General features: G+C 42.1%; 1 protein-coding gene across 1 annotated transcript; it reads left to right on the forward strand.

Annotated features, from left to right (window-relative positions):
- Nucleotides 1–71: 71 nt before the first annotated feature.
- RTN4IP1 (reticulon 4 interacting protein 1) lies at nt 72–16,747 on the forward strand. Its single transcript, XM_015858656.3, has 9 exons — nt 72–343; nt 840–991; nt 1,184–1,252; nt 1,500–1,624; nt 4,109–4,157; nt 5,758–5,894; nt 7,355–7,538; nt 9,053–9,145; nt 16,615–16,747. Exons 1-9 carry the CDS (start codon nt 100–102, stop codon nt 16,729–16,731), a joined length of 1,170 nt encoding a protein of 389 aa, XP_015714142.2. The 5' UTR covers nt 72–99; the 3' UTR covers nt 16,732–16,747.
- Nucleotides 16,748–17,233: the final 486 nt, after the last annotated feature.

A 17,233-nucleotide genomic window follows, 5' to 3' on the forward strand; every position in this document is an offset into this window, starting at 1 on the left:
ACCGAGCAGCTCTATTGGCGGAGCGGCCAAGACGGCGGCCGCCCATTGGGACGTGAGTGAGAACGGGCACCGGGCTGTGGGTAGGGGCTGCTGCCGGCCATGCTGGTGCGGGGAGCGCTGCGCTGTGCGGCGCTACGAGGCGGGCAGCGGCCATCGGTACGTGGGCTCCATGGTTCTGTACGGGCACGGTCCGCCATGCCCTCGTGGGTCATCGACCAGTACGGCCGCAACGAGGTGCTGCGCTTCACCCGGGACATGGTGTTCCCCGTCATACACTACCCCAACGAGGTCATTGTTAAGGTGCACGCCGCCAGCTTGAACCCCATAGACCTTAGCATGAGAAGTAAGTGGCGGGGCACGAGCCGCCCTAACCGCGAGATGGACTAAGTGAACCGGGTCTGTTTGGCACTGAGAAAAGAAGGCTGAGAGGGGGCTTGATCCAGGTTTATAAATACCTGAGGTGTGGGAGCCATAGTGGTGAGGCTGGTCTCTTTTCAGTAGTGCGTGGGGACAGGACTAGGGGTAATGGGATGAAAGTACAGCATAGGAAGTTCTGCACTAATGTGCACAAGAACTTCTTTACAGTGAGGGTGACGGAGCACTGGAACAGGCTGCCCAGGGAGGTGGTGGAGTCTCCTTCTCTGGAGATATTCAAGACCCGCCTGGACGCCTACCTGTGTGACGTGGTGTAGGGAGCCTGCTTTGGCAGGGGGGTTGGACTCGATGATCTCTAGAGGTCCCTTCCAACCCCTACAATTCTGTGATTCTGTGAGATGGTGGGCATTGACTGGGCCTTAAATCCCACCAAGGTCTGTAACGTCTAATTTCACATTTTCTAGGTGGTTACGGTGCAACTGCTTTAAACATGAAGCGGGATCCCCTGAAAATCAAGAGCATGGATACTGAGTTCCCACTAACGCTTGGTCGGGATGTCTCAGGTGTTATCATGGAATGTGGACTTAGTGTGTCTTATTTCAAACCTGGAGATGAGGTGATACCACTACTCAGGTTTTTTTCTCTAAAAACACATAGTTAAAATACACCATGAGTTATTCAGCTGCCTTTCCATAGTAAGAAAATAATTACATTGTTGCGCTCTGAATCTGGGCTGTCTTCACTGCGTTTTGATAACGGGTTTGATGTTGTGCACAGATGTTGATAGTTGTTTTCCATTTGTTTTTAGGTATGGGCAGCAATTCCTCCGTGGAAACAAGGCACGCTCTCAGAGTTTGTGGTAGCCAGTGCTAATGAGGTAAACCTGCAGATAACAGGTGAAAAACCAAAGCTGTAAATACTGATGTTCTCTTTTATATACTTTGATGCCTAAATAGATGTCTATTTCTTGATATCTGACTTGATCTACACTCCTGCTAGACATGAATCTCCAAAATAGTTGAAAGTGTACAAGAGTCAATTTGCTGTTCAATGAAGCTGATTTAAATATTTTGGTGTCACATAGCATCCGCTGTGTGATTTAGATAAGACTGATTTTATTTCAGGTGTCTTTTAAGCCAAAATGTCTCAGTCACGTAGAAGCTGCCTCCTTACCGTATGTAGGTCTCACAGCGTGGTCTGCAATTAACAAAGTTGGAGGACTGAACCAAAGTAACTGCAGCGGGAAAAGGTAAGTAACTAGTGCTGGTGCTAAAATAGAGTGTTTCTTTGTTGTGCTGATCAGCAGCTGGTAAGATGTCTATCAGTGCTGAAGGCTGCTACACCATGGCATTCACAAAGACCTGCTGGCTGAAGATGCCAGGTTCAGACTGCGCAGCTGCTAAGGAAGAGGCTGTTTCAGAGGGAGATTCAGATGTGGAGCCTAACTGAAGTTTTACAGCCACTTGCTGGCACTGCCTCTCTTTCTTTAAATAGTGACTATATAGAAGCAGTCTAATATGCATGTGCTGTGTGTGATGACCTTGTTTAATAAGGTCTGGAAGGTAGAAGAGGAGGGGAAAACAGGCAAGACTAGCCGCCAAACAGAAAAAAATTGGCTTGCTTTGTCAGCCTGTTAGCCTGAGAATGGTGGGTGGAGGTCAGGAGAGGATAAATACTTAGAAAGTCTAGAGCAGATTTTTCACCTCATAGCGGAGATGTGTAAATAGGTATACAAATAATCACTAAAACTATGATGCTGTCTCAAAAGTTTAAGTTATAAAAGAATAATTGGGCAATAGGAATCTAGTTACCTGACCTCCTTGTGTCTGGGATGTGAACTGTTGTAATGCAACACATAGCAAAGGATACCAGATTTACTGAAGTTCTTCGCCCACCTCTTTAGAAAGTAACTGAGAGATCAGTTTTTCATCTCATGGTAAATTTCATCATAAAAATGATGAATGTGTAACATTTACTTTTAGGTTCCTAACAAGTATGGAATTGTTCTGTCACTGAAAGAACAACAATTCAAAGCAGCAACTTTGTGAGGCAAGAATTTACCTCACATTTCTTAATTTCTCATAATACTTGAATGTGTCAGTAAGAAGTTGCCTGTGTGAGTAATGTTCTGTTGGTCTTTTTGTCTCCTATAGGTGTGTGTAAATAGCTATGTAGAAGGGTGTATAAGAGTGTGTCTTATTGTGAAAGAGTACCCGTATTCCCTGAGGAAAACTCCTTCACTGGTACTTTATTGCAGTGTTAAGACAGCTTAGAAAAACAACAAGTGCTGGTGTGTATTGTTTTCTTTGCCTCTCTAAGGTGGAAGGGTGGCTTAACCACAGTACTTGCTGTCAGTGCCACAGTGCCTGTACCTTGATCTGACAAGACAACCTGCTGCAGCTGCTGCACTTTCCCAAGCTTTATTTTTCCGAGTTACCTGAGGTGTGCTCACATTGTTGGTGATGTCTCCTGCTTCACTGCGGCTCTAGTCATTTTGCCCCAGCTTTTATCCTAGGTCATTGTAATTTACGTCAGTGTTCTAGCGCAAGGTAAAAGTGAATGTGCTGGTTATCCAGCATGTTGAGAATAACCGTGGTTTTCAAGTTCTCTCTGGGTAATAACCTGATGAACTCCTCATGGGTGGGGGTCCTGCTTCAGCAGAAAGTATGTTTGTTAAACAAAAGCTGTTAAACCATCCTTGCTGTATTCACAGTGATAATCCAAGGAGTTCTGTGTTGAAAGTGTTCATGCACAGCCTAGTACAAGTGCTGTGCAGTGTGTATGAGGGCGGTGGTGACCTGCTTTGTGGGCCTGGGTCACTTGGCCTGGAGGGTGGCACATTACTCAGTTAAGCTGAGACGCGCTTAGAGCATAGGCATAGTTTGTAAAGCAAAGAGCTTTCTTTGCTTTTTCTACACTGCGTATGAAGTTCTAACAGTAGCTGTCTTTTGTAACAATAAAGATGAGCTTAACCCGGTACCTCGAGCAAAGTATTCCCTGAGACTTTTCAAGGATAATCAGATCTGAATACAAATGTTGTTTCAGACATCCGCAGTTAGAAGCACGGTTCTGAGCGTAAGTACGTTTTGGCAGGTTTCAAAGCAGCAGGCATTGTGGTTTCAAATTCTTCATCTGAACTCTACAAGTTTAGATGAGAGAAACAGGGAATAGAATCTGATGAGTTTCAAAAGAGTATCCGATTTAGAATGGATACTGTGACCAAAGCCAGGTCTCTTAGGTTACTTCGAAGAATTTTTGTCAGCTGATACTCTAGGTTGTCTAGTGCAATTTTGTGTTGTAAAAGCCCTCAGCATCCAGCACGGGGAGATACAAAACAGGAACATCACCAGCTCTTGAAAATACTGAGATTTTTCTGGCAAATACTGTGGAGAAACATGATTCTCCACAGCCCTGTGCCAAGACTTCACCTTGGATGTACCTTTGGTTCTAGAATTAGCAAATGAGTCCAAAGTTGAAACACCATTTGTAGCTTCGCCTGCAAGGCTTTCTGACTGACTCCCTGTTTGAGATGATGCTCTTAGCGCAGGAAGCAGGATGAGAGCTGTGCTAAAATCACATTATTAGGTATCTGAAGAGTTAACCATGAAGTAATACTGAATGACAAATAAGTGTTTTGCATATAGTAATTTGATTTTGGAGATGTATAAGAATAAATAGTTGCTATGCTGTTTGTTTGAAGAGCTATTCAATAAGCGTTCACTTTCTTTTACAGAGTGTTAATATTAGGAGCTTCTGGAGGAGTTGGCACATTTGCTGTACAGGTAATATAACACAGCATGCCCAGGGTGCAAAGGAAGGGAGTTGAGGGACTGAAATAGGAAGCCACCCATTGAGCTGCCAGAGCTCCAGAAGTTTTGGGACTTGCTCCTTTCTGTTTGTTACATTGTATTAGTAGGAAGAAGGGGGCTTCCACCACGATTGCCACTTTGTTACTAAAAGAACACAGTTCATAGTTTAGGTGCAGGAATCATAGAAACATTGGATGGTTTGGGTTGAAGGGGACCTTTAAGATCATCTAGTTCTACCCCCTTGCTATAGGCAGGGACACATCCCTCTAGACTGGGTTGCTCACAGCCCCATCTAGGGAAGGCACATCCACAATCTCTTACTTTGAAGAAATCTCTTAATTTGAAGAAATCTCTTAATTTGCAGCACTTGAAATTTGTCACTTGTTTTCATTTTCCTTCAGTCACTTTTGCTCCGTAAATATGGAAAGAACTTGGCATATGAGTAGGGAAATGATGGAGAATGTAGATGATTGCAGTTGTGATTGTACTGTAGTAGCAATTATAGCTGTCGTGGGTGGACAGTGATACGGGAGGCACGAGGCTTTCATGAGCAACTTGAGGAAAGCACAGTGGCTTACACTGACATTCCATTATTGTCTTTGCCTTGTTGCCTTGCATTCCTTCTTTCTAGTTGCCCTAATCTTTGGAGACTCAACAGTCTTTTACTGACCAGTCTTCTACTGAGTATCTTGAATTGTGAAACATTCTCCTTGTGTGTTCTCATTTAATTCAGGGATTTTTATTCTAATTGGTATCACCTGGTGTAGAAATAGCTTTCTCTTGAGAATATAAAATAAATATATATGTCTTGAGTGACTGCAATGCTGTGTTCTGTTTTACTAAACTGGAAACATAATGGTTTTAAGAAGCTCTCAGGAGAGTTTTAGTGGGACACCATTTGCCTGAGCCACAATAAAGCAGGTGGATAAGTTAGATCAGTAGGAAAGGCTGTCAAACCATTGACTAGTTATGATTTCTACCTAATTAGTCCTATGATTAATTAGTAATTAATCCAGAGTCAATTAAAAAAAGATAAGTGCGAATCTTTTGAATTAAATCTACAGAAGAGATGAATAACTAGCAAAAATCCTTTGCTTTAAATTCAGAAGCAGAAGAGCTAACCTGACATACTCCTGGAAATAAATCAGAGCTTATTTCTTCCTCGTTATTAGTAATTTATTTACAGTGAGATAGAGGTTTGGATTACTTAATGAGCAGATAGGAAGATAAAATTAAATCCCTGCAGTGGTTGATCTGCTGTTAGTTTTATAGATTGTTAGCTTTATAAATGCATAGGCTAAGTTGCCAGATGCAGAAGACGAACTGAGTATGTTATTTGAAGTCTTATCTATCCTGAGAGCTACTGTTCGCAAATCGCATGGGAAATCCCTCCTCACCCACCCCAACCCTGTCCTCTACCTTTTGCCTTAAATATCTATAAGTTCTAACCATTGTTTGATTTGTGATGTGTTACCTTGTGTAATGTAACGACGATATCTTTTTCTTTTTAAGTATCCCTCGCTCAACTTTAAACCTTTGCCCTTTTGTTTTACTTATTTTCTTCTGTTTGTAGCTAGTGAAGGCCTGGGGTGCCCACGTGACAGCGGTTTGTTCCCACGATGCTGACACGCTGATGAGAAAGCTTGGAGCAGATGATGTGATTGATTACAAAACTGGAAATTTGGAACAGCAGCTTAAAGCCTTGCCCTCGTACGTGTTTGCGTTGCTTAATACTCAGATGAAGGAGTTAGCCATCAGTCCTTCTGCCTTTTGGTTCTGGGCTGCAGTCTGTCAGGACTCCCTCTTATTTTTTTATGCTTTTACCCACTTATAAAGCCATATTTTCTAAAGCAAATTTCATTCCAATTCTTTTTTTTTTTTCTTAATATAATGTGCGAAGTGAGTATCTGAAGCACAGATTTCATTGTAAGATTAACCGGTTATTGGGTTTGTGGAGACAAGCTCACACTTTTGTGTGCTTGTAATGACTGTGATTTGATCAGCTTTGTCAGCTTCCATTGTAGGATCTGGAAATGCTTAAAAAGGCATGAATAAATCAAAACAAGTTTCAGGAATTGTCTGCGAGGTTCATAAATAGAAAAACCTATTTTCTACAGGGAAGAACTATGTCAAGAAGCAGCTAAGTGACTTGCCTCCAGCCCTGTAGCTACTGCACAACGTAGCTGGGAATGAATTACTGTAACATTGTGTATAGCTGCCTCTGAATAATCATGTTTATCTGGTCACAGCTGATATGTTTTAAGAAGCTTGGGGGGTTTCTTTAGAACTGAAGGGTTTTTTTTCCTTTTTGATTTTTGCAGTCTTCTGTTTAAACTTGGTCTTCTGTGACTTTCATTTGAAGATGGTATTTACATTGCTGTTTTTAGCTAAATTGAACTAATGTGGGGGGAGAAATAGAAACCATTCACTTGATAAAATAATCTTACTGTTAACTGCTCTACGGAGGTGTGTACCCTTTTATTGGGTAAAAGGTTCCTTTACAGGTTCATGTGCTTGGATAATAAGAACGAATGGTAAAAGTGTGGCCTGTTGCCAGTGGTTGCATATAACCATAATGTGAAGAAATAGTTTTAAACCCTTTGCTTTGTGAAGTACTATTTCAAATGGGGAGATGCAGTGAGAAGAACTGTCATTCGAGATAAAATGTCAGGAATTTGTTTATGTAAATTCGGCCACTGGAACTGGCTTCCATGTAAGTACAGCATGAACAGGAGACGTTCCTAGTCAGGGCAGGAGCCTAGGTCAGAGTTCTGACGCATAGTATTCTGTTGAATGCTAGGACCAGACCTCAAGGATGTTTCAGTAATTACAGTCAGAGGGATGAAGAGAGAAAGCTCTAGAGGGCTTTGAGCAAGTAGAGAATGTTATTGTGCATCTGAGAGTCTGCTTTTTGGAGTTAGGGGCCATTTAATTGTTGAAATAGTCTCTATCTTCTATGCAGTAAATGGACAATAACCTGTAATTTTAACTCCCTTTCTGTAGTAAAAGTGGGGTCATAGGGTTCGCTTGCTGCTGTCTTGCAGGCAGATTGTTTTAATGTACTGCCACGACAAGTAGAAATGTGAACTACAACCAGTTTCATGTATTAGTTCATTTATGATTATTTTCCCTGTATCGTGACTTTGAGCCTGTTCTTTACATGTCTCCAGATTTGATTTCATCCTAGATAATGTCGGTGGATCCACTGAGAAGTGGGCACTGGATCTCCTGAAGAAATGGTCGGGAGCAACGTATGTTACCTTAGTGACGCCTTTCTTGATCAACATGGATAGACTCGGAGTGGCTGATGGCATGTTGCAAACAGGAGTCACGATAGGCTCCAAAACCGTGAAGGTATTTGACAAAATCCTGTATTTTTGAATGTTGTGCTATATCCTCATGGCTTCCTTTGGGGCTTAGGCAGTAGTCATGTGGTTCATCTGGAGACATCTTTCTCATTTTCCTCATATATCATTGAGTATGCTTAGATGCGTTTTGATTCTGTCTCCTTCTGTGTTGCGCAAAAAAACCCACAACCAACAAAAACCAGCATTGTCCTCATATATACATGTGTATATATAGTATAGGGTGCTTCGTAGTTTTGATTCCTTATTGTGTGTTGCCTTTTCCTTGTGGCCTCCTAGTGAGTCCTGCTGACGCCTAGTGCTTCATAGTAACCAGAAATCCCTGCCTCATTGAATTACATGTAATTTTACTGCTTGCCTTAGGCTGGTCAGGGTTTCTCTCAAAACATTTACTGATTCTCTATATACTATACCAGCAACATGGAGTAATAAAAGTGATTGAGAGTGGCTAAAAAGTCTTTCATCTCCTCCATATTCATGTGGCTGGATGGTGATACTGATTTTTCTAGTTTAAAGCGTTCTCCCAGTGAGGCTTTTTAGATTTTGTTCTTCTCTCAACATGTGCACTTGCTATCCAAGTGATGGCTTTTCAAGTTGTTTCCATGGTATTTCTGTAATGAGGCTGAGTGAGATTCTAGGTCCAGTAATTGTGCTTTCAAATGAAACCTCAAAAATGAAAGCCTGGAAAGAAGTCACATAATATGATTTCTCAGTTTGCATATTTTCATGATGAAGGACACTGTGTGGCACACATGGTTTTGGCAGATAAAGACTTATGCCTGTAACAGCTTTCTCAGAGAGCTCTTGACTTGTGCTTGTGTGATCTTCCTGGAACGCTTTTTGTGTGAGCCGCCATCTGTCATCAGATGGTGACAACTTTGGCAAATATGATGGTGGAAAATTTAATCACTGACACTGAGGTGGAAAGTTCTAAATGTCATGTTGGTAGATTTATTTCACCCTCCTTGTGAGTGTGCATAAATGTATAGTGCCATTTTTCTTACATAAGAAATAATGCTATTTCCAGCTGCAGAGACAAGGTGGTTGTTTTTCTCAACTAGCTGACTTGTGCAACTGGACATAAAATTCATAGTTTCATAGTTTCGTGCGGGTTGGAAGGGACCTTAGAGATCATCGAGTCCAGCCCCCGGAATTCGAGCCTCTGTGTAGCAGAGCGGCACTTCTACCACTTGCGCCACAGGGGGGATTCGAACTCCGGGCCCCAGTGTTGCAAGGCGGCGTCTTTAACCACTGCACCACCGGGGCACACAGTTCACCCTGGTCCTATTGTGGTGATACAGCATCCCTGTCTGTACATTTAATCCATGTGCTTAGATAACTTTTCCTTTTTAGACACTAGCAAATAATATCCATATTTTTCCATTAAATTGTTTCCCTGATGCTTTGTCACGGGTTACCTAGATTTACCTGTGTCCTTACTTTTAGTTCCTGTTTCAGTTTCCTCTCATTATTTAAAACATATATTTGTGATCTTTCTTGTAGCATCTCATGAAAGGAGTCCATTATCGGTGGGCCTTCTTTATGCCAAGTGGACCAAGCTTGGATGAAATAGCACAACTAGTTGACTCAGGAAAGGTATGTCAGCAGTGGTTATTTAGGGTTTTGTGCTGAAAGAGATGCTTCTTTTCTCAAAAATGGTTTAATTTGCAGTTAAGTAATGTATTGCTACAAGTCACAGCAGAGGAGGGAATTTAACAACTGATGTGCTCTGATTTCTAACTTCTGCCTTTGGCATTGAGTTTAAGGCTGTTCTTTTTCCCTCTTCACCCTACTCCTTTAAAAAAAAAACCTCAATTGTAGTAAGTTGTAAGGAAAGGGTGCCCAGTCATTTGGCTCTTTGCTAGAGGGAATTATTAAGTGTAAATTCTGCTGTTGAAAATGATGAACTTTTAGAGGCCTTGTTTGGTTTATTTGGTCAGGATGAACGTGGCTGTAAGTATGTCTGCGTATGTAAATTCCATGGCACGGATGATCAGGAGCTCTGCACGTAATGTGCACAGAACAAGAATATTCAGCCTATTGCAGACAATGAGTGAACTGCATTGGTAAGCTGGTGCCTGATTATTTCAGTGCTTCAAAGTATGATTGTGGTGATTCAACACAATGACCTGAAATCTTGTGGGTGTTCATAAGCTTTTGGGGAATCTCCGAGTACCTGGTCTTTTCAGGTCTACGAACTTGTTACAAAATGCAGATGAGATTGAGAGGTCAACCACCCGTTTGTGTATTGGATACGTGGTGCTGTAGGTCCTGGCACATTCTCTTCTGGGGAACTTCATGTAAACATTTTCAGAGCACAGAATATGGACAGTTGTTGTTCATCTTTTTGCATAGTGCCTAAGTAGAGGAGTATGCCCTGCCAGCTCATCATGCTGGTAAGTGAGCTGCCAGGCCATCTTGAACTCAAAATCTGTGCATACTTAGAACAATGTAGTGCTCTCAAGGACTACTGAGTTGGGTTGCCTTTATTCTTTATGCATTATGTTATAAAGATTTGCATCACAGTCTCTGCTTGCTTATATCCTTTTTATTCTGAGCAGCAGCACTGAAGAATCTCGCTAAATTCAACCACTCCTGTGTTGTGAACGCTGCTGATACAGTCTGCTTCCTAAAAAGTTATCTACTCATTAACAAAGGCTATAGAAGCAAATAAGGTGTGGTGAATGGTGATCCTTGTTGGTTTTACACCACTCCACATTGCGCTGTGCTCAGTGCTTTATGCCTTATTTTACAATCTAGATAAAAAACCCTGGAAGATGCTTCTCATCCTGTGAGTTCAACTGATCACATGACTGAATTACAATTGACACAGAAACAGATATGTCCTTGCCTTTGTTCTTACTGTTTGTCCTGATCCTTAGCTGGTCACAACTTGTTTTCTGTTCTGCTCCTACCTTGTATGCACAACAGAAATGCAAAATATGTCCGTGAAAGCCTTTGGAAAAATGCCTGTTTATGCAATAGAGATGGGGCTTAATCAGTATGCATCTGTCTAATAATATGGACAGCTGAGTTATAGTGCCTTTTAAAATGTACGTCAGGCATACATGAATATCCCAGTGTACTTTTTGTTGTAAGATGACCATGAGGATAAAGATGTTTGCTTGTTTTTTTTTTTCCCCTTTTCTTTTTAAATCTGTGTTGACAAGACCAGGTCAAAATGACACGCTGTGTATCTGCATTGTCGTCATCCTATGAGTACTGTGCTCCACTTGGTGAAATATTGCCAACACCGGTGTTGTAAACAGTCTTGTATGTCCCAGATGTGATCCATATATACAGCTGTTACTAAGACTGAGTTTTGTTGTCAAGACCTGGGAGTTTCCTAAAACGGACAGATCATCCATTCAGAAGAGTAGGTACTTGGAAAAAGGGGAAGAGAGAGATGTGTTACAGTGAATTATGGAGTACTCCCTCCAATAAATGTGTGTTTTGGTTGGAGTGTAATAAATGAGCATTTTTGTCCCTAAAATGGCTATTGAAGTGTAGGAAGAAGGCTAGAGGATGGGTAGCAAAGTGAGCTTGTGTGGTTGAACTTAGTTTTGAGTGAGTACAGATTTGAGCATTGCAGATTCTGGTTATACTGAGATTATACTGAGATACTGAATTGTCCTTTCTTCTGTTACAAACATGCAACATGAACAGGAAAAACTGGAAAAAGGGGCATTTTTTAGCATACCCTAAGTCTTGAAGGTGGACTTAAATGAAAGAAATGAAAAAGAGGTGATGCTGTAGTAAGTGAAGCTTTGAAGAGCATATAGCTCAGATCTGTATGTCAGGTTTTCTGTAGTTCTTCTGCACCAACACGGGTCTTTAGTTCTGTTGTGTTCCATCATCTTCCTCTGTGAAAGCAAAAAGAGTCCCCATCCTTTAGTGGATGAACAGGCACAAAGCAGGGTATTTCATTTAAAGGTACTTGGTTTTCACACAGATAACCTTTGCTTTGCAACCAGGAATAGAGATTTGCAAAATGTCAGCTGTGAGGATGAGTTCTTTGAGCAGCCTTTTTTAATGGGGAGAAGAGGGAAAGAATTTGATAAACTGGTTGGGCGAAGAAGGAGCATAATATTCTCTTTGTAATTCACTGCACTTCAGCTCAGTTCTGGGGATCATAAAACCATTTTCAGCTTATGAGCTGTTTTGTCTGCCTTGCAGCACAGCGTCTTGCCAAGCGCCTGCTGTGAGACTGATGAGCTGGGAGGCTGCTGCGGCAGTGGTGGGCACAGAGAAAGCTGAGCATTTCCTTCTCAAATTTTAGAAATACCTGCTGCTTTATACACTGCTGGGATGTCCCTGTTGTGGGTTCAACTTAGTCAGTTAATTACAAGCCAGTGAGGGTTGGCTTAACGTAGGCTCCACCAAATCAATAGATGAAGTGCGTGTCAGAAGCAAGGGATCTCTTCCATGGCAGAGCATTCATCTTGAATTACAAAGTTCTCAGTTAAAGACAACCGAAATCAATACAGTATTTGGTTCAGAACATAGATTTTCTGACATACTGGTTGCTGAAAGGTTGTCACTGGTTTCTGCTGGCAGCGTTGTCATGGAACAGCTTTTTAGGAATTAGTTTGATGTATTTGTTGTTAGTGTTCCGTGTTTTACATTGATAGTCTTGAATTTTTTAGTTTTGGGGTTGTTTGGTTTTTTTTCTTGCTTGTTAATTCAACGACCTCATCCAGTTTTAATATAAACGTCTGTAGTTATAATTGAGCACTTACTTTGCCTTTTATGAAGCCTGGGGGAGGAAGACAGGCTCAAGAGACTCACTAGAGTATTAAGGGGAAGCGCTGAGGATGTTGTATGCACTTGCTGGGCCTTGGCAGGGTAAGGGTTAATGTACAACCCTACAGAAACTTGAAGGTTTCATTTTAATGAGTGTCTTTTACCTACAGTGTAGGTGCGTGTGGTATTTTGGTGGCTTAATACTTTTCTCAGAGCAAAGTTGCACCAGATGGGCAAAGCCTGATTTCAGAGAAGTCAGGCTGAAGGAAGCAGCAGAGTCTCAGAAAGAGAAATGAACAGGGCGTTCTTTGTATTGTTTCCTTTCTAGATAAACGTTACAGCACAGATACACATAAGAAAAGCAATTGCACGTCTGTAACTTGTGTAATTTCTGTGCAGTGTCATGTGTACGTGTTGCTGCAGGGAGAAGCTGCGTTGGATTTAGCGGCCTGCTTTACCAGATTGAAGGATGGGATGCTTGCTGCTCTTTGTCCTTGCTGTGCTTCTTCCTGTGCAGTGCTGTACAGGTTCATTCCGATGATCATCCTTCCCTGTGTGCTAAACTGCAAAGCTTGTACCTTTTCCATTGATTTAGATTTTGTTGTTGTTGCAGTGCTTTTGCTTGCCAGGTTGGTTGGCTAGAGCCTAGAAATATTAATCAAGGATGGGATGCCAAAGACTAATCAGTCCTTCCGTCTCTTCAAGAAAGAACCTCTATCTGCATTTAATCATAGCCAACAAAAATATAGTGATTTGAGCATGAGAGCTCATATCAACCATAATGGGGTCTGGAAAACTTTCAGCAGATGTCTGGTATTTAATCAAATGTGCTGCCTGAGCCTGATATATTGCACATTCTGTAGCAAGTTACTATGGGTCTCCTACCATAGCCAGGAGCCATATCTAGCACAACAGTGAAGTGTAGGATCAAGGAGACAGCTCTTACCTTTGTGAATTGAGTGAATTCTGAGACAGAAGACAGCGCAGGTCAGACAAATATATTTTTATACTATTTGTAGAATATATAATATGCTTTCAGATGTTTCATGCAACTGTAGTAAAGTCTGTTCTGTCTTGTTGATACGATCCTGTTGCCCACAGATCAGTACAATCACCAGCACAAACAGCAGAACGTAACTGCTAGGGAGTTCTTGAAGACACAGTTGCATTTTGCTGTACTTAATAATTTTTCAGCACAGTTCAGTAGTAGCTAAACCCAGAATCTTCCTCGCTTTTGCTGATGTAAACTTGGCCTAGCTTGGCACGCGCTGCCCCTCTGGGCTTGTTCCGGCTTCTTAATGCTCCTTATTGTGTTCTGTAGAAGCTGCTGCCAAGGCCAATTAAGGAACATGAGATTTTTAAACCTCTTCTACACTCTGAACCATAGCCTGCTTAATTGGGAATTATCTTCTAGCATTTTAATAATTGTAGTCGATACTTGCGAGTTACTGTGAGCTGCTGTTACATGTTTGATAGTAAGGAATGCTTCTTGGCTTGACGAACTAACAAAGAATGTCTGGTAACACAATTGTTTGTAAGAGGACCATGGGAGCAGGCATTTTCTTTCCATGAGATGACAATGAGGTATTGAGCAGATAACTGCGTGTTTAATTACGGGATGCAGGCTGTTCTTTGTAACGAGTTCTGTTCAAGTCTCTCATTGATGCTGAAGGGATACTCACTGAAGGCCAAAGCAGAACATCAAGCACTGCATTTGTGCGCTGGCTCATACACTGCATCTAGGCACTGTGCTCATGTTGTACCTTCCAGCTCAGCTGAGTCTAAATGGCACGCTGGTCTTTTCCGTTATGTTCTACATTAGAGAGAATGGAGAGGAGGAAAACACCTTTCAGCCCAGTCTGTTTTCAGATAAACATTTCAGTGCAGGTGTGTGTAATCCTTTCTCTCTCAGACTTTAGTTTAATCCCTTTTCCCTGAACAAATAGGTGTCCTCTGGCAAGGAACTGATGTGTGGCCGTAAATAGGCAGTGTTTGTATTATCCAGTTAATCTCCATTATTTTTTATCACACATTCAACAAACGGCAGACGCTTCCCTGCTTGTTTGTCTGTCCACAGAAAGAAATTTTATCTTAGTCAGTGGATTATGGTAAAGGCTGAGTGAATCACTGTGCTGCGACGTGGTCAGCCCTTTTGGGGTTATTCAAACAATGGGGCTGAGCAGCCAGCCAGATAAAATGTTTAATGCTCTAGATTGTCAGGATCATCAATTCAGTATTCATGTCTCTCTATAGCGTTGCCTAAAGCCAGCGTTTAAATGGAACTAGAGGTTACATCAATGGAGCAGATGGGCTTTCAGTGCTTGGTGCTTGCAGTACTTACAGCGTATAATCTGTTGGCTGGATTTGGGGTTCCTCTGAATCCCTGTGTCACCACTTTTCACACGTGATGCTTTGAACTTCACCTAAGGGTGAGTTGTGTCAGGGCTGTAAGCCACAACCCACACTACATGTAGCAGAATGTTAAAGTTTTCTTTTTGTTCAGGTATTGCATGTGTCTGAAGCAAACTCCTGGCACCCCTGTGCCTGTCAACACCGCACAGCTGAACTGCATCCTTCCTGTGATCCCTTTCCCTCATCCCAGCCCCTTGCCCTGTGAGGGTCAGCTCTGCCCATGCATTTCCATACTCTTATTTTTCTGAACTGAAGCACGTCTCTCTTTGTTGCTGCCATTAATAGTAACTGCTTGTGCAAGCGCTGCACGTGTGCTTGGCTCAGCAGGGTTACTGGATTGGGTTGTTGTTTGGTTGTCTATTTTGAAGGCTTCTGCTATGAAAGCAAGAGTTGATCTTCAGAGCAGTGGCTGAGGAGCAGCACATTCCTCCTTCTGATTGTCACAGCAGCTGCAGTTTACTCTCATGCTTGCTTTACCCACAGACATCTCATGCAAGTGGTTTTGAGGCCGCGTCCCCGACTGCTGACGTTCAAGATGTTTCCATTCTGAGTTAAACATGATTTTTGCTTGAACTTAGTTATGACCCACATCTATTTCCTAATTAAGTAGCAGTGTTAAAGAGCATCTTTCTGTCCCTTTTCTTGCTTCTTACTCCTCCCTTTGCTAGGGGTTTGGCTGCATAGGTTGCTGTTAAAACAAAGGGAAGGCATTACCCAGCCTCCTGCCCTGCAGCCTGGCAGATGGAAGGCACTTAGTGAATTTACTGGCACGATTGCTTTCTTTAGGAACCAGCTGCCAGTTCTTTTTCTTGGAGGGGATTCACTCCTTTTCTGCCATGTGACATTTCTGCTAGACGTGCATCAACATAATAAAAGGGAGAACCTCAGAAACAAAATTAAGAGAGCTAGCGCTATAATAGTCTGATTACTGATGTTTAAGAATACTGTTAAAACAACAACAAAAAAAAAAGTAGCTACCCTAGTGCAATAATTGGACTTGAAGGTAATAAAGATAAGTGAGAAGATGTTTGTATGAGCGCAGACAACTTCTGGATTGCAGTTGTGCTGCTGGGGAGGGTGCTGGATGCCTGGAGCCCAGCTAGGGGAGTGTATGTGGTGAGAGACCTTTCCTTGGTAGCGCTGTGCTCTGAGCATCAGTCTGTGTAGGTACTCCACCTTCTGGTAAAAGAAAGCTTCTGGAAGAAGGCAATGCTCTGACACTGGCACACCGGTTGTCTCATTTCCTAGCAAAGCACAAGTCCTACTGAGACTGGTGTACTGCAATTTCCAAAGAAGATGCTGGTGGGGTTTTCTGGCTCCTTAGTTGCTGATGGGCTCAGTGGATTGGTACTTTCACCTTCGTTATTAGTGATTACTCTAAAACAATCCAGAAGGCTACTCTAGAAAATTAACGCCTAAATAGCAGTGGATGCCAGCCAGCCTTCAAGATCTATGCCAGCATGAAGACACAGTGGCTGAGTTTTCAAGTGTGTCCAAATGATTCAGCAGCAGTGTACTCTCTACTGGTAATTCATTCGTAGCCAGGTCTTTTGAAGATACTCAGGCACAAACTGGTGCAGATGGGCACTAGATTCCTAAGTATCTTAAAACATTCAAACTCTTAAAAGGCTTTTGGTTTAACAAGAAAACTGTATAGATATGTGGGAGGTTAAAGTTTGCACCATGCTTTTAGTCCTGGGCTTGGGCTCTGAGCTGTGCAACTAAAGAGATTTCAAAACCCAGGGAGAAAGCAAAAACTCTTCTGCATGCAGAAGAAAAGAAGTTAAAAGGTGGTGACTGCACTGAGCAACTTCTGCCCTAAGTGCAATTAAAAGTCCTTTGTTTAAACAGTGTGAAGGTGCTAAAATGATGCCATTTCATTCCTAATGCAGTGATGATTTATTCTGCAGATTCAGCCAGTTATCGAACAAGTCTTCCCATTTTCTGAAGTTCCAAAGGCCTTTCTGAAACTAGAAGAAGGACACGCACGTGGAAAAACAGTGATCGATGTCGTTGATAAAAAATAAAGCAACTCCAATCGTTGTTGTGCCTTCAGTCACATGCTTAACTGGTAAATGACACTCAAACCTGAACCGGTATGTAGCATCTGCTATATATACCATGTGTAACAACTCAAATCTAGTCCATTCTCAGAACTTGTAAACTTCTCCTGTAGGAAATGATTGCATTGCTGTCTCAAGACTGTACTTCAGGTCAGATGTACTTTGACCAAATCCCTTATGGCACAACTAATCTGAGTAGAAGCACAGAACAAAATCAGTCTGTAAGTGATAATTCTTTCAGTTGCCTGACTCATGGTAGCAATTCAGCTGACTGTGGTGTTCATGCAGAATGAACACTGAATGTTCAGTGGCCAGTGATCAGGTCCTGTTCCTTCCATGTCCCCTGTTAAATGGCACTGGGTATAGAAGTGAAGCTGCTGGACTGTTTTTAACATTACTAGTGTGTCAGAGGCGCATGTGAGTTACTTACCTGCAGATGCACAGGGGTAGATGAAAGGAAAGTGGC

This window comes from Coturnix japonica, chromosome 3, assembly GCF_054131305.1.
Source record: "Coturnix japonica strain WE chromosome 3, WE-NBRP24, whole genome shotgun sequence".
NCBI classification, from domain to species: Eukaryota; Metazoa; Chordata; class Aves; order Galliformes; family Phasianidae; genus Coturnix; species Coturnix japonica.

Coding starts and splice junctions, on each gene's coding strand:
- RTN4IP1 (XM_015858656.3), top strand. CDS start 100: ATGCTGGTGCGGGGAGCGCTGCGCTGTGCGGCGCTACGAGGCGGGCAG. Junction 1,253..1,499: donor TGGTAGCCAGTGCTAATGAG/GTAAACCTGCAG, acceptor ATTTTATTTCAG/GTGTCTTTTAAGCCAAAATG. Junction 9,146..16,614: donor AACTAGTTGACTCAGGAAAG/GTATGTCAGCAG, acceptor TTTATTCTGCAG/ATTCAGCCAGTTATCGAACA.